A 25,243-nucleotide genomic window follows, 5' to 3' on the forward strand; every position below is an offset into this window, starting at 1 on the left:
GGAGATCAGGGCCTCCAGCCCCAGGGGGAGCACCAATGCACGGACAGGCTGAAGACACAAGAAGCTTGAAGCCTTTTATTGGTGATTCTCCACACACACAGAGATCCTTTCCACTCTTTTCCAGTGTAAATAAGCACAGAGAACATAACCCTCATCTCCTAACGGGACAAAGAAGGGACACCAAGGCCTGCCTGGTCCCCAAGAACCTGGTGCCTCACTGGCTGCCAGTGCTTGGCACTGGAGAGGGTACTGGCCTAGGACAGGTTGCCTGTCCCCTCACTTGCTTAAAAAACAGAAGCATCTCCACCTCTGGGGTTCTGGGTCCCAGGCAGCCCATGACCCCAGGAAAGAGGACAAGGCAGGAGAAGCCCCTCATGCTCTTCATCTCATTCCTTATACTGAATGTTCCCAGGAACCATGAAATAAATAAATAAATACTTCAAAAAGGAGGGCAGCTCTAGGGCAAAGGAAGAGGGCCTGAGCCAGCTCACAGGTTAGGGGGAGACAAAGGTGCCCCCGAGTCCAGGAGGGAACGTGAAATTGTTGGAAAGAGGATGAGGACCCCAGTGGTCTTATGCCGTAACTGAAGGAAACAGCCTTGGAATCTAGGATCCAGCCCGGCAAGATCCTACACTTCCTAGGACCCCAAAGGTCAAGGGTTTCAGGACCTCTGCCCACTCACCTGGCCTCATATTCCATGGAACAAGGGGCAGAGGAAGGAAGGAAGGTTGGAGAAGGGTTACCCTAGACTCAGGGCAGGAGGAGCAAGGGTGGTTGTGAGTGTCCTGTAACTGCCCAGCAGAGCAGAAGGCACCAGAGCAGTGGACTGAGATTTCACAAGTCAAGGTCCCTACAAGGTGGGTTCCCCAGGCTGTGTTCCACTTGAAGCTGAAAGACTCAGTCAGCAGTAACACCCATACACATTCCCTTGGGGGGAACCTAGGAACTTTAACTCTTTCTAGAATCTCCCTGGTCTCATTAGCCCTGGCTACCTTCTGGTGGGGAAATGATCAGATCCTGATAACTGAAAGAGGGACATTCAAACAGAAGAGCCGGGGTGTGGCACTTCCATGCTCTTCTACAGGCTGAGGCTAGGAAATGGCCCAATACCCCATAAGGAAAGCCTCTTTTCCCCACCTCAGGTCTCCTTGAATCCCCAGGCCTGACCAGACTGGCCCTGACCACCAGAGCCCAGTTGACACCAAGCCTAGCTCACTGCTACCCTCTGGTGGACACTGCCTAGTCCTGAATCCACTCAGTCCAGGGCAGAGCAGAGCAAACAGCCAGGCCCCAGGGGCTCCTCTCCCCTTGGGGTTTTAGTGCAGCATCACCAGCCCCAAGTGGAGACAGCGGGGAAGGAAGGGGAAGCCTACTTAGCATTCAGGCCACATTTGCCTGGCACACACCACAGGGGGCCAGGGGTGGGGAGAGTAGGGGTCTACTGCTGGCCCAGGACTACTGCCAGTCGGGTCAGAGCCTGGCTTCTTCTCACTTGCTCAATGTCTGGTTACACGAGGCACACACAAACACAGTCTCTCTCTGGGCTTCAGGAGCTAAAAAGAAAAAAGAACTTGGTGAGACACTCCTTTGAGCCCTTTGGCTCATGGCCCCAGGTACTAGGACCAAACCTCCCCAAACCCTCACAGACCACCCACCGCCCAGCACCTGCCCTTCCTCACCCAGCTCACTAGCATGCCCTCTGATATGCCTCATTCCAGGAGAACAGGGACACTGGGTGACAATGCCAAAAGTATGCCTCTTTCAGGTGACCTCCCATTAGCAATTCTTTTGGCAACAGAACACCTTTTAAAATGTTTTTAAAATAAAATACCAGAGAACTTCCCAAAACATTTTAACAGCAGTTATCTCTGGGTGGTAAGATTACAGGATTATTTTTCTTTTCCTTCTTCTGGATAGTAATTTCCAAATTTTCTAGTTAATAAGCATGTGTTACTTATGAGATCACAGATCAAAAAAAATTTGATTTGACACTGTAACACCTCACAAAGGTGGGAAGGAAGACATGACCACATTCTTAAGAACACAGGCACACACTCATCCTACACCCATGCTGGTGACAGGCAGGGCTTATCTGTATATTTGTTTTATTTAAAAGCATGTATAGCTTTTATAAAAGAAAAAACTAATTTTTAAAAATTCTGTTAAAAACATTATTGAGATAATAAGAATAAAGTCCAGCACGGGCATCCTCTGGGAAGGCAATGGGGAGCCTGGAGATGTGGCAAACGCTCTGCCTGCTCACTCCAGGCAGCAGTCACAGGCGCTCATTCTGTTAGAGCTTCATAATCTCCAAGTCTGTTTTACCTATTCTTTGCATGTAACAAATGGTTTCCAGTTTTTGTTCATTAAGCAGGATGGAGGAGATAAGACTACAGACCTTGGACTAGGATCCCTCACTCTTTTCCCACAATTCAGCCTCCCTCTGAGGGGCAGGAAGCAGCCCACCCCCAACCACCACCCTAACCCATAGCCTGTTCTGCTCACCTGTGGCCCCCATGAAGGACTTGGGTACCTTGAAGGAGCAGCACCGAGAGCAGAAGCTATTCCCACAGTTACTGCAGCTCCGCTGCAGACAAAAATCAAAGTCAATGTCATATGGAGCTCCAGCCCCAGTATCTGGAGCCCCCAACCACTCCCTCCTTTCCACGGACAATCCCACCAAAAGAACTGGGACTGAGGGGCTGGGGTTGTGGCTCAGCGGTGGAGTGCCCACCTAGCACATGCGAGGCCCTGGGTTTGATCCTCAGCAATACAGAAAAGTAAAATAAAGGTATTGTGTTCAACTACAACTAAAAAAATAAAAATATTAAAAAAAAAAAAAAAAGAAGAAGAACTAGGACCGAGAAGGTGCCCAGACAGAACAAGAAGTGACAGTAGATAAAACACCTCATGGTAAGGGTAGTGAAGGCCTGGGCATGGGGGCAGGCCAGACATGCACGCTTTAGCAAACAGTGGGCACCAGGACCCACAAGACTTGCAGTCAGACTTCTTCAATGACTTCCCTCAACTCCCCTACAACCCACAGTCACAAGTATACTGCCCCAGGCAAACACACCCACAAACAGACTTACCCTCTTCTTCAGCACCGAGAAGGTGGCAGAGCAGCCTGTACAGTTCCCTGAGAAACAGAGGCAGCAATTCAGCCTTGACCCAGCCCAGACCTCTCAACTCACCTGCTCCTGGCTCTTCTAAATGGGACGCTGAGAACAAAGGCCCAGCCCAGCTCCTTGACTGGGCACAGTGAGCAAGGCCTCCAAGCCAAGATTCAGAGCCAGAAGGAAAGACCTGACAGCCCCTGTCTTCATCTCCAGGATTAACATGGCTCTAGTCCCTGGAGTGCTTGTAGGGTCAGCAGAAATCAAGCATACCAAAAGAATCTACCTAAGCCGGCAGGGCCCTGACCACAGGCATCCTCAAATGAACCTGCCTGACTAGACCCTTCTGAGCATCTCCTTATCAATACTCTGCCGGTGGGGTAGAGGCAGAAATGCCTCCCAAAATACAGATCCCTACTTTCTGTCACCAAAAGATTCCAAGAGAACAGCTTGGAACCAGGCACCTTCCAAGAAAACATGAAGGTCAATCAGAATGCTCCCATATTGTGAGCTGCATGCTAGTTAGGAGAAGACAAAGCCCAGAGGCGATCCTGCCTAACAACAGGAGAAGTAAGAAGACAAAGCTTCCAACTAGCCAAGGAGGCAAAGGCAGCTTAGAAAAATGGCTGGAAGGAGGCAGGTGGTGGTGTAAGGAGAGATGAAGGATGGAGGGGGGGTGTTCCTGGCCAGAGCTGCTATCAGCTTCAGGGAGCACCTGTGCCTCCCAAGCCACATGGCTGGCTGGCCAGGTACAAGGCCAGCCCTCACCTCCACAATGGCCCCAAAGTTGTACTGAAAGCTCCATGTGGTTCCTTACTTTGCCCAGACAGGATCACCTACAGCTCTTATTAAAGGAGATTTCCCAGAATCAAGGAACAGAGGACTAGCTAAAGCCAGGAAGGACTAAGGCCCAGGTGCTTGAAGTAAATGTCCCCTGGGTTCAAGGAAAGGAAGACTAAGTAGAGCCAGGAAGACTGAGGCCAAGGTGCTTGAGGCTCACACTGTGCTCTTGGTTTGCTCCCAGCACTAGGCAGGGAAAGGAGAGAAAAGAGCAGAGCCATGCCTGCTGGTGGTGTAGGAAACTGACTTCTCCAAGACTCTGGCTCCTATGCTAAGAATCAGAGGAAGGGGGCTGGGGATGTGGCTCAAGCGGTAGCGCGCTCGCCTGGCGTGCGTGCGGCCCGGGTTCGATCCTCAGCACCACATACCAACAAAGATGTTGTGTCCGCCGAGAACTAAACAATAAATGTTAAAAATTCTCTCTCTCTCTCTCTCTCCCCTCTCTCACTCTCTCTTAAAAAAAAATAAAAATTAAAAAAAAAAAAAAAAAAAAAAAAAAAAAAAAAAGAATCAGAGGAAGGCGGCCAGTCTGCCTCTGCTCCCCTTGGCAAGGGCAAGACCTTTGGAAGGGGAAAAGGAGAGCCTCAAAGACTGACACTGTGGCCCATGTCCAAGAATTCCTCTGAGCTGGATGGAGAGTCAGTGCCAGTAGCAGCCACAGAGTCCAGGGAAATAGCCCTCTAACAACACACAGGCCTAGGGCCAGGGAGGGATCTGGAAACTAACAACAGCTCAGCCAGGCAACAGGAGGCGGGCAACCTTGTTCCTCACAATGCCTGCCTACTCTTTCTGCCCCTGTTCTCAGCAAAGGCCTGGACTCACCCACACTGACTCACCAGGTGACGATGGCATGGAGACAGTGAGAGCAGGTGAGCCTAAGGCTACACAGCCTGACAGGGCAACGGTCATTCAGCTTCCAGGACAGAAGAGGCCTCCCCACAAGCACACTCCCACTTGGAGGCCACAGCAGACATTCCTAGGCAACTGGTCCTCATTCCTCCCATGCACTGGCCTCATGTACCAACATCCAGATGAAATAGCACCTGCCATGGTCCCCACAAAGTCCACATATTGAATCCTAATCCCCAAACGATAGTATTACAAAGGAAAGCCTTTCACAGAGGCCCCAGGGAAGTGCCTTGTCCATCCTATCATGGGAGACAACAGCAAGCAGGTGCCTTTTCTAAACCAGGAAACAGGCCATCACTAGAATCTAATCGTGCTGGTACCTTGATCTGACTGCAGCCTTCAGAATAGTGGGAAATCCACTTCTTTTGTTTATAAACCACCCAGTGTAGTGCACCGTGTTACAGCAGCCCAGACGAACAAAGACAGTCCCAGAGCAGCTCACCTCACCTGGACCAAGGGACCCAGACCCAGGTGCAGACATCTCAGAAGCAGAGCTGCTACACCTGTCCTCACAGCAAAGAGATCAAGGACATTTCAGGGGAGGGAAATGTCTCAAAGGAAGAAGAGCAAGGAGGGGCCTGAGAAAAGAAGTATGTCTGCTTGTGCCATCCTTGAGGGAACCTAAAAAAAAAGCCTTTGCCCATTCTGGAGGGAATATTCAAACCAAAAACAGGACATACAACAAGAGACTTCAGATACCAAAACATAGAAAAATCATAGAGTAAGGATGATAAAAAAAATTGCAGGAGCAGAATGAGTTGACCTGGACTAGGGATCCAGCTCTACCATTTATTAACTAAAGTCTTTGGAAAATCACTTTTTTTTTTTAAATATTTATTCTTAAGTTTTAGGTGGACACAATATCTTTATTTTACATTTATGTGGTGTTGAGGATTGAACCCAATGTCTCGTGCATGCCAGGCGAGAGCTCTACCACTAAGCCACAATCCCAGCCCCTGGAAAAATCACTCTTTTTACCTCAGGTTATTCATCCACAAAATGGGAACACCTAAGTGCTTTACTTGAAACGCACAGATATAAACAGATTATTTACTGGACCAGGAGTAATAACCCTTAAGTAGTATTACTTATGACCTCTGGAATCTGGCTGCTTCTGGGTCCATAAGAAGTGCCTGCCCATCACATCTTCCATGAGCACAGGGATCACATACGTACAAGTGCACCAAGCTCACAGAGTGCTCTACAGAAGTCTCAGCACAAGTAAAAGAAGGGATCTTGAATGCCGGGAGACATTCACACAGCAGAAGGAAAAAGCAGGTCCAGGACCTCTGATCCTGAGAAAACAACAGCTATGCTTGGCTGTCGAGGCAGAAGGCAGGTCCCTGGAGGCGCTGAGTCAAATTCCTCAAGAAAACCCCAGGGACTTTTCCTAGGGCACAGAACTAGAACTCACTGAACACCAGAACAGTACAGGCACAATGACAGCTCTCAGGTCACTAGCTAGCTACTCCAGACTTCCAACATGGCTCTGTCTGGCTCTGCTCCCAGAGTTCTAAACCCAAGTCAGGCTTCCGACTTGTACTAACAGTCCAGTCCACCCCTCTCCAAGCTGCCTTCCCTGACCCACCCAGTAAAATAAAGGCTGGCCAAACTACAAATTTGACCTTATCAGACCAAGACAGACTCCCAGGAACCTACAGAACAGGTCAGGGCCTCCCATATTAATGGTACCCACTTACTAAGCACTTCCCATGAACCAGCCAGATACTGTGCAAACCCTTATACGTACTCTCACATGTGAGAACCAGAACAACCCTACCAGGTGAGAACTCTTATCCCCTATTATAGAAGGGAAAACTGAGACCCAGGGACAGGAAATAATTTGCTAAAGAACACTCAGCTGAACTATGATTTGTAGCAGGCATTCAGGCTCCATTCTGTGCTTGGCCAGAATGCTGGACTGCATCCTGAGGATCTGCTGCCTCAGGATTACAGCTCTCTGCAGACTAGCAAGGCAGTTCCCAAACTGAGATCTCTTCCGGCAAGCTAATGTTCAATAAGGAGGGAAGGACAAGAAGAAACTCACTATCATTCTTTCGATAGCCCCAATGGACATCTGCTAATATTTTTAAAAAATTTTTAATTGATTTTTTTAAACAAATGACAATGGAATGCATTACAATTCTTATTACACATATAGAGCACAATTTTTCATATCTCTGAACATCTGCTAATTTCCCAGGGTTCCAGAGACACACCTTTACTCCTTGCTCTTTTCACAAATCAGAACCCACACAATTTCAAGATTCTGTCTCTATGGCCAAGGTATGCCCCCCCACCCCAACACACACACAGTCCCATAAGTTCCTCCAGCCTCCCCACTCCCATTCCCATTCTCTTCCTACACCATACCAAAGTTGTTGGTGGGGTAGCGCTTGCGGAGCCGCTCCGTGAGCCGTGACACCTTGCTGCGCAGCACCTCATTCTTACTCAGGAACCCGTTGTCCTGTAAGACCAGCTCATCCTCTGCAGGGCATGGGGTGCCCTCATCATCCTCCTGTGGGAACAGCTTGTTTCAGTCCTGTTCACCTCTTGTCAAGGAACCAAGACTGGCATGCAGAGGCAACCAGGCACAGCAGACCCCACGAAGTGTGGCAGAGCTGGCTCAGTCATCCTCCCCCACCCAGCCCCTGCCCATGTCACCAACACTCCTACTTACCAGCACCACCAAGTGGGTCTCCTGCCTCCCAAGGTGCAGGGGAGGAGAGAAAACAGAAAGACAGAGAGAGAGTAGTAGAAAGAAAGTGCTGGAAAGGGGTCCTCCAGAAAAAAGGAAACTCAAATTCTGAGCACCACTCACTGCATGAGATTAATGGATGCCCACCCCTGAAAGAAGTCCAGCACAGAAGAAACTTGGAGAAAGCCAGGTTGGTCATTATTGGAATAGAACAGAACAGGGTAGGAAGGAAAATATCCCTTAAGATGTCTTTAGGGAACTCTGGCTTCACTCAAGTTTTACATATCTTACAGATAATAAACTTGAACTGCATCAAGATGCAAAATGTGTTTCTTACTGTGGGTCAATTAACAAAAATGCTTTCAAGTACCCACTATAATATCTCCATCCTCCCCAGAGTCATGGCCTATGGTCGTATATCAAGACTTAGAGAAATTCTGTAGCATCAAAAATGCAAATGCTCACAGGGACTGGGCTAATATAACAGTGAATCGAGTCAGGTGTGAGTCACAGACCAGGTGAAAATTCACAGGACGCCCATTGCTTCCATCTCAATTTCTCACTTCACAAAGAAATATGAAAAGAAAGATTTTCTACTCTAAGAAAAACAATAGGGAAAATGTGACAATGATTAGTAACCACTACTAGGCTTCAGTGACCGGAGATAACAGGAAACGTTGGGGACTATGTGTAACTGCAGCATGTGACTTCTCCAAAGGAGACAGTGGTACCTTAGCTGTGCTGACTGCTGCAGTGGCAGAGCATGCGCTAGCAATGTGCAGGGCCTGGGTTCAATCCCCAATACTATGGGGAAAAAACAATCCCCATTTTTAAACATGGCTCAAGAAACTACTTTAAAGTTTGCAAGCCAAATAAAACACTTCTTCAAACTACCACTTTAAAGCACTGTTCTAAGATCAAGACTGCTGAACTTCCCCTAACCTAGCACTTGGCCATGCAAACACTTTTCCCAACTTCCCAAAAGGATATTTTATGAAACTTTCTCTGCAAAAGAGCAAAGACTCAGGGCACTGGCCTCCTCCAAATCTGCCTTCCCTACATCAGGGGCACCAAGTTCATAGTGTTCAATAATGGTAAGAAGTTATCGACTCCCCAGCAGGGTGTCTCCCACAGACTTTCAGAGCCATTTCTTCCCTGAGCACCCAGAACAGATGACAGGACAGACAACAGGGGTTGCTGGCACCCTTTCAACTGAACAGTTCCATCTGGCTCTGAACAAATTTTGGCTTCTCATTTGGATGTAAGAGAATTTTTTAAATCCCACAGCACGAGGGCCATCCAAATTTGGCCTGGTCATCAGAGGGTGCTGGGAAAGGGCACTCACCTCAATGGCATCTTTGAACTCCTCATCTGGCTCAGCCTCCTCAGCTTCCTCCACACTGCCAGGAGTAAGATCCTAGGAAAAGAAACTCTGTGACAGAGGAGAAGGATGACAGCCCCTCCCAAGCCAGCAACCAGGTTCTCAAAACACTTGTCTCTGTGCCAGAGGAAATGACACAACTCCAAGAAAGAAAGAAGTTGCAGAAAAGACAGGAACTTCCAACCCTACGGGGCCAGGGCAAAGGAAATAAGACCAGGGCTGGCCCCACAGTGGCTGACAGCAGGACTCTAAAACCAGAGCTTAATCAGATTTGCTGCACCCTTTACTAGCCCCAGGGCCTTGGGAGCCATTCTGTGCCTCAGTCTTCTCTTGTGCCACTGAGAATAATCTCATTCTCAGACAGAACCTAAACTCAATGGGATCAACATCTATGAGGCCCTGAGAATAGTATCTGACACAGAGTCAGTACTCAGTAAAGCACAGGGCAGCTATTTCTTCTTCTTCTTTCTCTTTTTAATTTCAAGGTTTATTTATTTAATTTTTTAATTGATTTTTTAAAAATAAGTGACAGCAGAATGCATTACAATTCTTATTACACATATAAAGCACAATATTTCATATCTCTGGTTGTATATAAAGTATGTTCACACCAATTCGTGTCTTCATACATGTACTTTGGATAATGATGTCCATCACATTCCACCAACCTTGCTAATCCCTTGCCCCCTCCCTTCCCCTCCACCCCTCTGCCCTATCTAGAGTTCATCTATTCCTCCCATGTTACCCACCCCATCCCACTATGAGTCAGCCTCCTCATATCAGAGAAAACATTCGGCATTTGTGTTTTTGGGATTGGCTAACTTCACTTAGCATTATCTTCGCCAATGCCATTCATTTACCTGCAAATGCCATGATTTTACTCTCTTTTATTGCTGAGAAATCTTCCATTGTGTATATATGCCATATTTTTTAATCCATTCATCTACTGAAGGGCATCTAGTTTGGCTCCACAGTTTAGCTATTGTGAATTGTGCTGCTATAAACATTGATGTGGCTGTGTCACAGGGCAGCTATTTCTATTATACTTATTAAGTTATTAAGCACTTTGGAGATCAGGCCTGGGAAGAAGCAGGAATTACAAGAGAGGCCAGTCCAAGAACTGTGCAACATGAACAAGCTGATAGGAAGAAGACCCATCACATCACCCACACACAGCAGGATTTTGCTGATGGTTAGGGACACTTACCTCTGTGGGTGTGGGGGCAGGTGTGCTGTCTAGCAGAGCAGGCTTCCCGCCAGCATCTGGTGGTGGCAGGTTCTCAAAGGCATGTTCTTCCTGCTTCGGGTTCATTCGCCGCTGCAGAAGTGCCCTGTACTCAGATACCACTACCCAAGGCAAGGTGAAGAGGGTGAGAGGCAGACATAAGACAGAATGAGTGGCACTCCGGGGGTCCCACTTCTGCAACTGGCTGGCCTCTTTCTCCAGCACCCCACCCTTGCTACAGGAAAGAGTCACCTGAGCCAAGTTATCTAACCTAAGCCTCATGAACAAAACAGAGATACCATCACCTACCCAAGACTGCTAGAGATTCAATGCAGTAAGTGCTCCATAAATTATGACTTCTGTAATTAATCACCTGATGACAGGGAGGAAAACAAATATGGCAAATGCCCAAGCACTGGGCCCCTTCAGACTGCTTCCGCACTTCAAACGCCAGACAACAAACTCTAGGATCACACAAGAGATGTGGTGGCAACTCTAGGTGACTGCAGCCCGGGAGACAGGTGGCATCTTTAGAAATATATCCCTCCCTTATCTCCCAGAAGCCATTATATCAGTAAGCAGTGATTCAATCTGCCTGGGGAAAGAAGAGGGAACCTTCTGGTGGTAGTGTCCCCTGGAGAGACATCAGCCTCACTAATACCTGAGATTCAGGAGATGGCCCTCCAAGAGAGAACCCTAGTATGATGCTGCTCCCTTGTGGAAGGCAGAGCAAACACAAGATTAGCTATAAACACAAATGAGCCAGGAAGCCCACCTAATCTGGCCTTCAGATCTGGCCTGGGCCTCAGCTCTCAGGCTCCTTAAGACTTACCTCGGAAGAATTCCACATTTCCCAGAAACAGTGTGCTGTTTAAAAGGGTAAGAACCCAGCAGAGTGGCAGCAGATACAGCATGCAAACTGTGCCTAGAAGAGCCCCGTAGAACCTGGATGACAGACAGGAACCATAAGATCAAAATTCACAAGATCAGAAGAAAACAGGTTTGGAGCACAATCATATATAGATTCAAGTGAGAAGTAGCTCTGGGCATGGTTAATAAAGTGGCAAGATCTGCTAATCAAACAAGTAGAGATGGCCCAGCAGCACACACTTGTAATCCCAGCAACTCATGAGTCTAAGGCAAGAGAATCACAAGGTTGATACCAATCTCAGCAACTTAGCAAGATCCTGTCTCAAAAAATAAAAAGGGCTGGAAATGAAGCTCAGTGGTAAAGCACCCTGGGCTTAATACCTAGTACTCCCCCCTCCACCAAAAAAAAAGGGAAAAGATAGAAAATAATGAGGAGGAAAAATAGAAAGAAGTACCGACAAATAGGCTGGGGTTGTAGCTCAGTGGCAGAGCGCTTGCCTAGCACATGTGAGGCACTGGGTTCAATCCTCAGCACCACATAAAAATAAATAAAATAAAGGTATTGGGTCCATCTACAAATAAAAATATATATACATATATTTTTTAAAGTACCAAACAAGTCACTGGTTGCTAACAACTGACATTGGTAAGGCTGTGGCAGCATCAGAGGCTGGCAGCACATGAACTGGTTCAACTGTTATCACTCTCAGGGTCTCAACTCTGAAGTCTAGAGACAAACTGGCAACTGAATCTAGTTCTGCTCCTTCTTATTGTTGACAAATCCCTTAGTTCTCTGAGCATTACTTCCTTCATGTATAAAAGGGGGATCAAAACAGTACCTCTGGGGCTGAGGATATAGCTCAGTTGGTAGCGTGCTTGCCTCACATGCACAGGCCCTGGGTTCAATCCCCAGCACCACACACACACACAAAAAAACCTACCTCATAGGGTTACCAGAGAATGAGATAATACACAGAAACTACTGAGCACAGTGCCTGGCACAAGGTGAAGACTAGATAAATATAAGTTAGAATATTATTCATATTCATATATAAATAGCCTCAAAAATATCTAGTCAAGTAGTAGTTTCATCCTTAATTTATTCTAAGAAAAAAATTTCACAAGATTAAAGCTAAATCCACAAAAACACTCGTGTTAAGTGTTAGTAATGAAAAGCAGAAGCTGACTAAACATAATAGTATTGTCTGGCAGATTATAATAGGTTAATAATCTATATTAATCTGGGATTGCAAATAATCCCAAAGGCTTTGTAGCAACAAAGAAAACTACTTATGATGTCATTAGTTTTTTAAAAAAAAAAAGAGTGAAAAAGAAACCTCATAGGGACTGGGGTTGTAGCTCAGCAGTAGAGCACTCGCCTAGCATGTGCGAGGCGCTGGGTTTGATCCTCAGCACCACATAAAAAATAAAATAAAGGTATTTAAAAAAAAAAAAGAAACCTCATATACTACATCTCTACATCTATAATGTGTATGGCACATGACCAAATCTAAAAGATAAGCCAAACACAATATCAACTACAATTTCAGGATGGTAGATTAAATGGTGACTTATTTGTCTATTATTCATCTACTTGTTTATCTATTAAAATATTTTTATCACACATTTAAAAAGAAAAAAAAGCATCTAAACAAACAACAGATGGACACACAGGGCACTAGGAAGTTCTTTCCTGACACAGGAACGACACTCAAGGCAACTGGCTCTGCTTAAGGAAATTGGACACAGCTGCAAATCCATGCCAAGTACTGAAGGTGGAAAGGAGGGCCACTCACTGTGAGGACACCACAGGGTTCTCCCAGTGCAGTACACGGTAGGCAGCTTCGCAGGTACAGCACAGGCGGGTCAGGAAAGCCTCCAGCTGGATCAAGCTGCAGACACAGGGACTTCTGTGAGTGAGCAAGCCCTGCCCTATCCAGCCATCAGGCAGGAGAGAAGTCCTGGGGACCTAGCCAGAGGTGGCCAACCTCTTTAAAGACCCAGATGGGTCCTAAAAGCATGGAGAAAATGGTCTGGCAAGACACTCAAAATGTTTCGACTCCTTTCCGAAGCTCCCTGCCAAGGTAGAAAGTTGAAGGTTCCTGCTCTTATTAGCTGCAGATATCAGGGAAGCCACTTAACTTTTCCAGGCTGCAGTTCCCTCATCTAAAAAATGCTGCTCTGCAACTGTGAGGATAAATGGCAGGACGAAGATCCATGCCTCTTCACCTGGAACGTAACTCACTTAGGGAGTTTTGTTTTAAACATGGATACATCCCAGAGTCGGGCATGGTGGTGCATGTCTTAATCCCAGTGACTTGGGAGGCTGAGGTAGGAGGATTGCAAGTTCAAGGTCAGTCTCAGCAACTTAGACTCTGCCTCAAAATTTAAAAGACATAGATATACCCCAGAATCCATAAGCATATCCTGTATTCAGATCTGGATTTCTGAAGGGCGCCTTGTAGAAACAGCTGCTTCTAGGACTTGGGCATGGAAAGATATAAGATAAATTTGAAAATTCCATTGTACCATAAAGTAAGGAAGTGTTAAAGAATGATGGGAATAGGGCTGGGGTTATAGCTCAGCTGGTAGAGTGCTTGCCTTGCATGCACAAGGCCCTGGGTTCAATCCCCAGCACCACAAAAAAAAAAAAAGGAAAGAAAATGATGGGATAAATGCCAGCTCAAAAATGACCTATTTGGGGCTAGGGATGTGGCTCAAGCGGTATTGCGCTTGCCTGGCATGCACGGGGTGCTGGGTTCAATCTTCAACACCACATAAAATAAAGATGTTATGTCTGCCAAAAACTGAAAAATAAATATTAAAAAATTCTCTCTTTCTCTCTTAAAAAAAAAATGACCTTGACCTAAATTGCCAAATTTAGGACAATTTGATCAAAGTAAATAATAACAGCAAAAGATTAAAACCCTCAGAATAAAATGAAAATCTGTGAATTCATACTAATAAGAAAGAAGAGCATTTTCTCAGAGGAGAATATCCACTAATAAATGTAGATATAAAGTAATTAGAAAACTACCTGTGACCATCACAGTAATAAAGTGATTAAGGAAAGACTTATTGTGCATTTCAAAGCAATGCATGACTGTTTGATAAGGTGCCGCAGTCTGGCTGGGCACAAATCATGAGCCACTGAAGCAGGAACAAACTTTATTTCTGAACTCCACCAGCACACTTCACACACACTCCCTGGGAATTCTCCCAAACGCCTTGCAGCTCCTCCAGGAATCAGCAACCGGAAATCCCTCCTCTGGCACTTCCCCAACCAAATGGAAACTCCAAAGTAGCAGGCAGAGGTGGACGGCAGGGGTCTAATATACACAGCTTAACATAACCATTATCACCTCAATGACTTGCTGGCATCACTTCTCAACCACTCCATTCTGGCAAAAATGCCATGCGTCATTCGGACTTGGCTACGGCTCTCAGCAATAAGGAACAAGATATTTGTAGTCTCAAAGTATCTCCCCACAAAGTACAAACAATTGAAGGTAAAATGACAATTTACAGTGGCAAAACCGTAAGCAAGTGAGCAAAGTTAGTATTTCCTGACATTATGGGCCCTTATATGGAAGCAGTGACAATGAACTCAAAATCACTTCTGACACCATCATCTGACTTAGTCCCATCAAAAATGCATAACCTGAATCTAATCATGAGGAACCAAACAACCCAAACTGAGGGAACCTCCACAAAATAATAAGCTTGCACTATTCAAATATGTTAAATATAACTAAAAACACATACAAATTAAAGGTATGGACTGGGGATGCAGCTCAGCAGTAGGGTGCTTGCCTGGTTTGCAATTCCCAGACCCATCCCACACACAAAAAAATTAATGTATTATATGACCTATAATAGCTCCTGAATCAGGGAAAATTGATATAAAGACCTTTATTAATGAACTGGCAAAATATGATTATGATATAATTATACAGTAAATAATAATACTAATGTTAATATTATCAACTAAATTTCCTGGCCCATCCCTCTAATCCTGGCAACTCATGAGGCTGAGGCAGAAGGATCACAAGTTCAAGGCCAGCAACTTGGTGAGCCCTGTCTCAAACTCAAAAAATAAGAGCTGGAATGTAGCTCAGTGGTACAGCACCCTATATACATATACACATATACATACCCACGTGTGTATATGTATGTGTGTACACATAATTTCTTCATTCTAATTACAAGTATTAAATATATAAGAGAACGTTCTTGTTCTTAGGAAATACTTGCTGAAGTTGGGGTAAACAGACATGATGTTTGCAATTTACTTTCAAGAAGTTCAGGAAACAAACAGAGATAGTTGAAACCAAAATGTCAAAATGTTAATAACTCTTCTATCTGGGTAAAGAGTGTACCAAGGTTATCTGTATTATTCCTATACTTCTTTTGTTAATTAAAATTACTTCAAAGTTAAAAAAAAAAAAAAAAGCTTTTTAAAGGAAACAAAAAAGATTCCTGGGCCCCTCTCCAGATAACTCAATATTGCTGGACAGGGCCCAGGTATCCATTTGTATATAACTTTTTCACTCCTACTGTATATAAGAACCTGCAGAACTCAGCTCAGGAAAGGACTCGGCAAAGGTCAGCTGCAACCAAAGTTGGCACAGTAATATTTCAACAGTATTAAGATGCTTCCTCAAAGTACCAGCTCTGTCATGTTTAGGAAATTTCTCCACAGTGCAGTGATGATAACTGAAGATTTACTGAACAGTTCCTGGGTACCCCTCACTAGAGAAATTTTCACAACCACCCTAGGAGTAAGCCCTATTAACCCTGGAAATCAGTGGGATGCCAGATGTTGCACCCAGATTGCCCTCAGCACATTTAACAGATGAGGAGCTTGAGGTGCTGGGAAGCTAAGTGACTTGTCTGAAGTTATACAAAGTGGAAGAGCCAGGATTTGAACCCAAGCAGCAGCGCCTGCTAGCACATGCACAGTCGAGGCCTTAGACCATATCTCTAGAGGAAAGTGCATAGCTGTGAAGTTAGCTAGATCTGGAGTCTTGTCCTACCTCAGACACTTCATAGCTACCCAAGTCTTTTTCTGCATCCACAAGTGGAGGCTAATAATAAGAGCCACAGTCCTGAACTGCTAGAAAGATTAAATGAAGTAACACCTGTGGTTTGCCCAATACGACATCTGTCAACAGCCAGCACCAGCAAGCACCTTTAAGTGGCTACCGTTATTCTTGTAATGTGCTTGTTCCCCCACCTCCCTGGCCTGTCCTCCATACTCACAAGCTCTTGACCTCAGCCATAGCTTCAGGGCGAGAAAGACGAACTCTCTGCAGGTCTTCCTGCCTTATACTATGATACTTCCTCCGCATCAGCTCGGACTCTGGAAGCCGTGCCCGGCAAATCTCCTGAAGGTAGCCCAGAAGGGCAGGTACTGAAATCATCAGGGCACCCACCGAGTACCATGCACCTAAGGAATCAAAAACACTGTAGGTAATGCAGTTAAGCAAGGCCCAGGAGGCTGCCCACCCAGCGCCCACAGACTCGATCCCTCACCTCCCCTGGGGCCAGAGGGGCCTTCCTTGAGCACCCTATAGGATACCTTATCTCACCCACACCCTCCAGCCCCCTTTACCCAGCTTTGCTTTTCCGTATGGATCCTATTACCACACAAGAGACTACAAGTACATTCACTGTCTCCTCCACTAACATAAACTCTTGAAGGAATGCTGTCCATCTACCCATTAATGTAGCATCAGCCTCATTTTTAATACATTAAAAAATGCTACTGGGTTATGGGCATAGCTCAGTGGTACAGCATTTGCCTAGTACGCCTGAGTTCAGTTTCCAGCACCACAAAACAAAACAAAAACAAAAAATGCTTCTAGCATACAATAGGCATCTCATGCCTGCAGTCTGGCTGCTAGGAATTCCGGATGACCAACATTCAGACCTTTGGGCCACTAGTGCAGATTGGAAGCATTTCTTTTGGCTTTTAGGATACTATAGATTGTGAACTGAGAAATAAGGAGGCTGAAATAAAATTCAAAAAAGAAATTTCTTTTATGTTGACAGAACATCCCAATAATAAGCTAAGACAGCCAACAGACCCATAGTAAATACTTGTTAAGCGGAGGTAGGAGGACAGAGAGTTGGAAACTAGCCTAAGCAATACAGCAAGATCCCATTTCAAAAAAAAAAAAAGTTTAAATTTTAATAAACAAATACTTGTTAAACATGTCATAGAAGCTGATTCACTTTGGAAATATACTCAGAAAAATCGAACATCCTGGGAACTTTTGATCCAAGAAGAGTTCCACTAAGAAACAGGAGATCTTGTATGAACTAAGTTTATTTTCAACCCACAGAATTCATATCTCCATAGGAAACAAAAGAGGCACTTGAGAAACATCAATTCAATATAAGAAAAAGTACACAAATAAAGGGCCAGCTCCTCAGAACATTCTGTCCCAGACCCTTCACTCATTTTCCTGAAGGAGCTGACTTTAAACTACAACCACCTGCCAAAACCAACCAGGGAAAGGGCTGGGTCACAGAAAACATCATAACAAAAGATCTGCAGGAAACATCACCACCCAAGACCCCTGCATTTACCCACTTGTCCACACATCTCTTAAAGGCTCCAACCACTCCTCACCACCACTGACTGCCCAGCAGGCATTCCCACCCACCCACTCACAAACCAGCTCACTTGCTGAACTAGATAAAAATAACAGATATGGGGGAAAAAAATCCCTTCATCTATATAGTAAAGTTCATCTTTATAGTACCCTGACCCCATGCCACACCCCCAATGGCCTCTGAAATCATCTAGGAAAGCAAAATTTGAAAAAGGTCAATGCATCAGCAGTCAAGAAAGAAACAATAACCTTAATGACAACAGCAATCATGTATTGGCTACAGATTCCATTTCAGGCACTGATTTAATAAGTACCACACCAAGACTATCTCATTCCTCACAAATATTGTATAAGGAAAACATTACTATATCTTCCCTTTGGAGGTAAGAAAAATTAGGCCTCAATAGTCACGTTAAGTAATTTTGCCCAAGGTCACACTAATGGCTTAGCCTGCATTGTCCCTCTGAAGCCTCTGTTCTGACACCAAGCAGACACAAGGGAAAGCAAACCTGGGGCAAGAAGAGGGACTCCCTCACATATAGCTCCAACTTGGTATTCTCCCCCCACATTTATTCATAAAAATCACTGGTCCCTGGAAGCAGTTCTTACCCTCATTCAAAGTGAGGAACAAGATGTTGAGGCCCAGGCAGGTCAGCAAGGAACACAAAGGCATCTGCCACCTACAACACAGAGAGTCCTTATCACCAGACAGTCGCTCCTCCAGCCAGAAGAAAAGCCTGGGCAGCACAGATGGGACATCCATACCAGAAGAGGTGGCAGCGTGGGGCACAGAAGACCAAGGAGAAATAGAAAGTGGGCCTGTCTCTCCAACAGGTGGCTAGGAGAAGAGTTAAGAGGTCATATAGTAGCTCTGGGGTGAGAAAACTAGAATACCTGTAGAACTTTCTCCCAGAAGAAAGAATGTATAAAATATCTGTTAAGAAATCCAGTTAGGACTGGGGCTGTAGCTCAGTGGTAAAGCACTTGCCTAGCATGTGTGAGGCACTGGGTTTGATCCTTAGGATCATATAAAAATAAACAAATAAAATAAAGGCATTCTGTCCATCTACAATTACAAATAATAATAATAACAGAAATCCAGTTAATACTGGACATGATGGTATATCCCTGTAATTCCAATGACTCCGGTGACTAAGGGAGAAGTTAGCAAGTTGGCAGCCAGCCTCAGCAATTTAGTAAGATCCTCAACAACTTAGCAAGACCCTGTCTCAAACTAAAATAAAAAAGGGGTGGGGCTGGGCACAGTGGCACATGACTATAATCCCAAAGGCTTGGGAGGCTGAGAAAGAAGGATCACAAATTCAAAGCCGGCCTCCGCAATGGCAAGGCACTAAGCAACTCAATTAGACCTTGTCTCTAAATAAAATACAAAATGGGGCTGAGGATGTGGCTCAGTGGTCAAGTGCCCCTGAGTTCAATCCCCAATACCAAAATGAAAAGGAAACCCAGTTAAGCTAGGCATAGTGGGACATGCCTATAATCCCAGCAACTCAGCAGGCTGAGGCAGGAGGATTGCCAAGTTTGAGGTTGGTCTTAGCAACGTGGCAAGACCCTGCTAAGTCTCAAATTTCTTTTTTTTAAAAAAAGAAGGAATTGGGGGGCTGGGGTTGTGGCTCAGTGGGAGAGTGCTTGCCTAGCATGCATGAGGCACTGGGTTCAATTCTCAGCACCACATATAAATAAATGAAATAAAATAAAGTTTCATCAATATCTAAAAAAAAAAAATACTAAAAAAAAAAAGGGATGCCTGAGGATGTAGTTCAGTGGCAGAGTACTTGTATAGCATGTGCAAGTCCCTAGAAATGCCAAAAAAAAAAAAAAAAAAAAAAAGAGTGAGGGGAGCATTGGAAGGACGTAGCTTAGTGGTAGAGGGCCCCCGGATAAAATCCCCAGTACTAAGAGAAAGAAAAGAAACCTAGTTAATACCATTCCACCTGTGTTTTGTTAGGGTATATTCTCCTGTGAATAAAGCTGATAAACATTCTTCTTTAATACTTTCCTTTATTCATTTTTTACAATTTCATAAGAACATACAACCATGGTATAAGAATTCACCTAGAGCCAATCACAGTAGTGCATACCTGTAATCCCAGCAGCTTGAGAGGCTGAGGCAATAGAATCACAAGTTTAAAACCAGCCTCAGCAAAACAAGGCACTAAGCAACTCAGTGAGACCCTGTTTCTAAATAAATACAAAATAAGGCTGAGGTTGTAGCTCAGTGGTCAAGTGCCCCTGAGTTCAATCCCCAAAACCCAGAAAAAAGAAAAAAAAAAAAAGAATTCACCTAATACAGAAATCAAGAAAGAACAAATCCTGGAATTCTTTCACTCCATTTGTGACTTTCCTCTGCTATATTCATAAGTTTCAGAGTGAGAGTTTATCTTGAACATATATTAATTGAAAGGGAGAAAAAAAACAATACAGACTTTATTTTAATATATTAAAAACTAGGATGCAGAATTCATCCCACAAACAGACACTGTGTGAACTGGAACAGATGCAGCAGCAGTCACTGTCACCACCACTTCCACCACCATGTGGCAACACAGAAGTCGCCAAAGAGGGTAGAAAGAAAATTAGGGATATAAAACACAGCGACAAGATATAGCTGCACCTTAGTCTCTAATAATAAAGCCACTGACACCCAAATTCTAAAATCAGTGTCAGTCTAGCCAAGGTCAGCTGATAGAGTAGAGACAAATAGAAAAATAAAAAGGTAAGCTGCCAGGCCTGGGGTTGTGGCTCAGATGTAGATAGCTGGCATACCATGTGTGAGGCAGCAGGTTCAATCCCCAGTACCACATAAAAAATAAAATAAAGATATTGTGTCCACCTATAACTAAATATTGAAAACAAAAGGTAAGCTGCCAATAAGAAGTGCATTCAGAATCTAAATGTATTTTCTTGTACTCTAATTGGAAAATTTCTATTATTAAATGATGTTAATGAGGGTGGGGTTGTGGCTCAGCGGTAGAGCACTTGCCTAGCATGTTTGAGGCCCTGCGTTCAATCCTCAGCACCACATAAAAATAAATAAATGAAATAAAGGTATTGTGTCCATCTACAACTTAAAAAATTATTTTAAAAAATGATGTTAATGAGTTTATACAGGGGGTTTGCATTTTAATAAAAATTATGAGTAAGGTAATGAAATGAAGGCTCTTTGCCTTTCTTCTGAAATTCATCACAGTCCACCTGTGATGGTCACCAAAGGTAAAAACAAAATAAGGAGACAGGCACAGTGGCAAACACCTGTAATCCTAGCAACTCAGGAAGCCAAAGCAGGAGGATCACAAGTTTGAAGTTAGCCTTAGCTATTTAGCAAGGCCTTAGGCAACTTAGTGAAGCCCTGCCTCAAAATAAAAAATTAAAAATTAAAAAGAGCTAGGTATATAATTTAGTAGTAGAGTGCCCCTGGTTTCAATCCCTAGTATCACAAAACAAATAAACAAAAGCTAGATCTAAAGTCAATCCTATTTCAGGTATAAAAAGTCAATTTCATTTCAAAGCTTCTCCCCTTCCACCTAATGTCTTTACTAATATTTGGGTCCTGGGAGACCAACCCAGTAAAGTTGTTGATCCCAAAAGAGTTTTTAAAAAATTGACTGCAGCTCCAGGCTTCAGACCTAACAGCCAAAGCCCAAGGTTAGATCCCTCTTCAAAATTAAATCCTCTTTACTAAGAAAAGAACAATTAAAACACAAACTAATCTGACAGTCTCTTTCACAGACCGGTACTCCTTCTGCCAGGGTCAAGAAGACCACAATGTGGGGTGCAGGGTTGGGGGGGGGTCACAGAAGGGGATTAGGTCTGATGCTCCTCCTCCATCCAGCTCTAACCAATCCCATTACTTTCTTAGATTTCTAATTCCATGAAATGGAAAAACACTCACAGGTTAGTGTGCCAAGAAGCCTACATACTACCAGAGGAAAGACAGAAGAGCAGGATTATCGTAACTTTTCTGCTTTGCCTCAAAAGGAAAAAACATACACACATACACCCACATAAATAATGCAGAAAGCATAGCCCTACTCTCTGAAGGCTTCACCTCCTCCACTGAGGAAGCCCAAAGTTCATTTCAGCTAGTTGATGGTGCCAGGACCATATAAAAGCCTCCCTCCCAGCTACCTCTTGCACCAAGAACACAATAACCTTACAGTATAGAACATGGCTCTGGAACACTGACTAGCTCATTTCTAGAGATACTGCCATAAATTAAAGGGAGAACAAGAAAAATTTAGGGTCTTGGTCAGAGAGTTAATAGTAAATGCACCAGGAGGATCGCTGGGACCCAGTTCAAAGTCAGACTGGGCAACTGAACAAGATCCTGTCTCCAATAAATACATAAATGATAATAAATGGCCCACGACTTCCAGCCTGAGGCAAAGATGAAGGCTTAACAGCATGCTTAGATGCAGCCTAACTCCACTCACCCTGCCTCCTTCCAGTCTTTAGAGAGTTGAAGGTCTTTATGAGAATCTGGCCAAAACAATTCTTCATGACATTCTAGGGAAACCTGAATATAAACTGAGTACAAGAAGAAATCAAGGAATTATTTGTTGTTGTGTTAGGTACGATTTATTTTGATAATGAAAGAATATGTCCTTTATTATTTAGATACACAAACTAAAGTAATTAGGGAGTGGAATGTCATATACCTGTAATTTAAAACACTTTCACATGCTGGGTGCAATGGTGCATGCCTGTAATCCCAGTGAACTGGAAGGCTGAAGCAAGAGGATGGAAAGATCAATGGCAGCCTCAGCAATTTACTGAGACCCTATCTCAAAAACAAAAAAAGGCTGAGAATATAACTCAGTGGTAGAGGATCCCTATGTTAAATCCCCAATGAGACACACAAAAAAGGAACTTTCACTTAAGTAAAGTAAGCTGAAGGATGGAAAAAAGAAAATTATACAGGATGAAAATCGAATCAGAAATAGGAAAAAAATTGAGACCCATAATCTCAAACAACTACCAAAAATGGTACCTGCTTATTCATAAGTATTTGTAATTAAGTTCTGCTCAAAATTATATACTAGTTAATTATGCAAATATTGGAAGAGAAGGAGAAAAAAATTAAGCCTGTTCCAAGCTACAGAAGGCCAATATTCAAGGTTGTCTTAACAATCCTGAGACAGGAGCTTACCCAGTACCAAAGAATCCTGATAAAAAGCTAGATGGTTCCCAGTGCCTACCAAATGGTCCACCCAGAACCAGTCGTCACCAGGGCAGAAAAGAGAGCCCAACCACTGCCTAAATAGCCACAGTCCTCCTACAGAGCAAGGAGGCAGAAGGCTAAGCAGATCAGAGGAACTCCATAAAGTCTGTACCTGAGCAAGTATCGAACACCATCACCTGCATCCTTCAGGGGTTCCAGGTAGATCTCCAGCCTCTTGTAGGACAGAACCAAGTTGAAAAGATCAAACGTTGGGGACTTGGTAGGGGCAGGTGGAGCGTCTGGGAGGGCCTCAGGCATCACGCTGGGGCTCACCTCTGGCCCACTCCCCTCTGATGTCTGCATCCTGTAACCATAATAATTATTCCCAACATTTGTAATGCACTCCCAGTTCCCAATACACTTCTTGCATTATTTCTTGAGACACTGATAATAAAAGTGGGCAAGTTAAGTGGGCTACATGTGAAATACCCATTTCACAGAGAAGAAAACTGAAATTTATCAAGGTGAAGTGAATTACTCAGACATAAAATCCTCTTCTTCAAAATCCATTCAATGCTCTTCTCCACAGACTCATCAAAATAAGCCATGCTGGGCACAGTGGCAGCGCATGCCTCTAATCTCAGTGACTCAGGAGGCTGAAGCAGGAGACTGCAAGTTTGAGGCCAGCCTAAGCAACTTAGCTAAACCCTCAGCAACTTAGTGAAACCGTGTCTCAAAATAAAAATTCAAAGGAATGGGAATGTACTCAATGGTATAGCACCCCTTGGTTCAATACTCAGAATAAATAATCCCCACAATGATCAGGCACACATGGTTTCTGGGGAAAGGCAGTCTGTGCTCTCAGGAGAAGTGTCGTGGAATATTTTTCGCCCACTCTTTACCTGGTCAATTCCTACTCTGCTTCAGGGGGAAGCTTAAACAGCCACTCCTTTGCTCCAGGACGTTTTTTGCAGACAGCCCCAGCCAGGTCTGAGGCAATAAATAGGTTCATAACTAACAAAACACTTAACTTCAAAGTAAAACTCCCTACTTTTCTGCCAGTCTCCCCTCTTAACTTTGGCTGTCCTACACTCATCAGTGTTTCTGTATTCAAGCCTAATAACTGCTTGCAACTACTTTCCTCCAGCGCGACAGTGTTCTCTCCTGCTGGCACCCATCCTCTAACCATTCATTCCTCTCCCTCTACCCATCAACCTCGTGGACCATCCCTAGGGGCAGTGGTCACCTTCAAGGCCCCATTCCCAGATCCCCTTTCTGAAAGAGTCACAAAGAAACTTCGTGTTCTTTCTTAATTTCAAAGTCCTATCCAGAGCACTAAACAGCAAATGGGGAACAATCTCCAATCCAGCAGCGACATAAACCAGTCCCAAGCAACTCGCTGCGACCTAAGGAGAGGAGGTGACAAAGGGGCCACCAAGAGCCTGAAATCCCAGTGGGCCGAGTCAAGAACCCAAGACAGGCATAAGATAGGAGCCTAGGAAGGCTGAGGCAGGTCAGCGCGGGCAGAGGCCTAGACTGCCACTCTCCAGTGCCAGAGGCCTGATGGGGGCTCCTTAGGCCTAGCAGAGGAGGCCACACCCAAGGTCGCTGGGCCAGCAGGTGGTAGACCCCGCGGGGTCCAGGCGCCCAAGTCCGCAATCGGCGGACGCACCGAGGCTGGGCGTGAGGGCATCTCACCTACCCGGACGCTGGCGTAGTAAGGGAAGGGGCAGAACCAGGCAGGGGGCACCGGGAAGGCCGCTGGGCCCCGGAGCGTTTCCTCAGGCCCGCCCCGCCCCGACGTCGCGCCTCCTCCTAGGGCTGTTCTGAAGCCGCGGGTCCAAGAACCTCCGCCGCCGCCGCCGCCGCCGCCGCCGCTGCTTCCGGGACGCGAGGCGATCTGAGGCGGCGTGCTCGTGACGTCAGCACGCCCGCCCCGCCCCGCGCTCCGGTTTAGCTCCACCCACTTGAGCACAGGTGAGCGCCCTAGTTAGTGGTGCACCTGCGCGCCTTTCCCGGCCCTACGGGGATTCACAAAGTCTTGTGGAACCCTGGAAGCCCACCCTGCACCCTGCTGCCCCTCCTCGCTCTGAAGGACTACAGCAAGAACAGTTGGGAGAAGCTCTGCTGAAGAATCTATGCCTTCATCCATTTTCCTCCCAACTTTGGCACTTACCTGACTAGTCACCTGGGCACTGTGAAACCAGGAAAGGCAGAATATTTCTCTTGTATGCCTGATGACTAGCAGAGAAGGCGGTTCGATGTTTCCTGAGTTACTACTGTGTTCTCTCCCAGAGGGCCTTTCCCAGCTCAGTCCCCTCGCACCATGTGGCCCAGTTAATCTCCGATGGTTTTTCATTAAAGACAGCACTCATTTATGGGAGCTTATTAGCTACCTCTCA

General features: G+C 45.1%; 1 protein-coding gene across 10 annotated transcripts; it reads right to left on the reverse strand.

Moving 5' to 3' along the window:
• Positions 1–61: 61 nt before the first annotated feature.
• Positions 62–24,745, reverse strand: Zfyve27 (zinc finger FYVE-type containing 27). Of its 10 annotated transcripts, none has more exons than XM_021733202.3 (13): positions 24,544–24,742; positions 23,014–23,205; positions 18,269–18,339; positions 16,302–16,488; positions 12,836–12,931; positions 11,002–11,114; positions 10,152–10,291; positions 8,909–8,980; positions 7,546–7,566; positions 7,239–7,383; positions 3,093–3,139; positions 2,506–2,587; positions 62–1,553 (listed from the first exon to the last, which is right to left on the reverse strand). In XM_021733202.3, the coding sequence occupies exons 2-13, from the start codon at positions 23,202–23,204 to the stop codon at positions 1,489–1,491; spliced, it is 1,230 nt and encodes a 409-aa protein (XP_021588877.1). In that variant the 5' UTR covers position 23,205; positions 24,544–24,742; the 3' UTR covers positions 62–1,488. The 10 variants fall into 10 exon arrangements, with proteins under 10 accessions (XP_021588877.1, XP_040127602.1, XP_040127601.1 ...); XM_040271668.2 differs by lacking the exon at positions 24,544–24,742 and adding an exon at positions 18,425–18,497 and having other exon boundaries at positions 23,014–23,180; XM_040271667.2 differs by lacking the exon at positions 24,544–24,742 and adding an exon at positions 22,114–22,207 and having other exon boundaries at positions 23,014–23,180.
• Positions 24,746–25,243: the final 498 nt, after the last annotated feature.

Source organism: Ictidomys tridecemlineatus, chromosome 1 (assembly GCF_052094955.1).
Source record: "Ictidomys tridecemlineatus isolate mIctTri1 chromosome 1, mIctTri1.hap1, whole genome shotgun sequence".
In the NCBI taxonomy this organism is placed as follows: Eukaryota; Metazoa; Chordata; class Mammalia; order Rodentia; family Sciuridae; genus Ictidomys; species Ictidomys tridecemlineatus.

Coding starts and splice junctions, on each gene's coding strand:
- Zfyve27 (XM_021733202.3), bottom strand. CDS start 23,204: ATGCAGACATCAGAGGGGAGTGGGCCAGAGGTGAGCCCCAGCGTGATG. Junction 18,340..23,013: donor GGTGTTCGATACTTGCTCAG/GTACAGACTTTA, acceptor TCTGTGTTGTAG/GTGGCAGATGCCTTTGTGTT. Junction 12,932..16,301: donor ATGGCTGAGGTCAAGAGCTT/GTGAGTATGGAG, acceptor CTGTGTCTGCAG/CTTGATCCAGCTGGAGGCTT.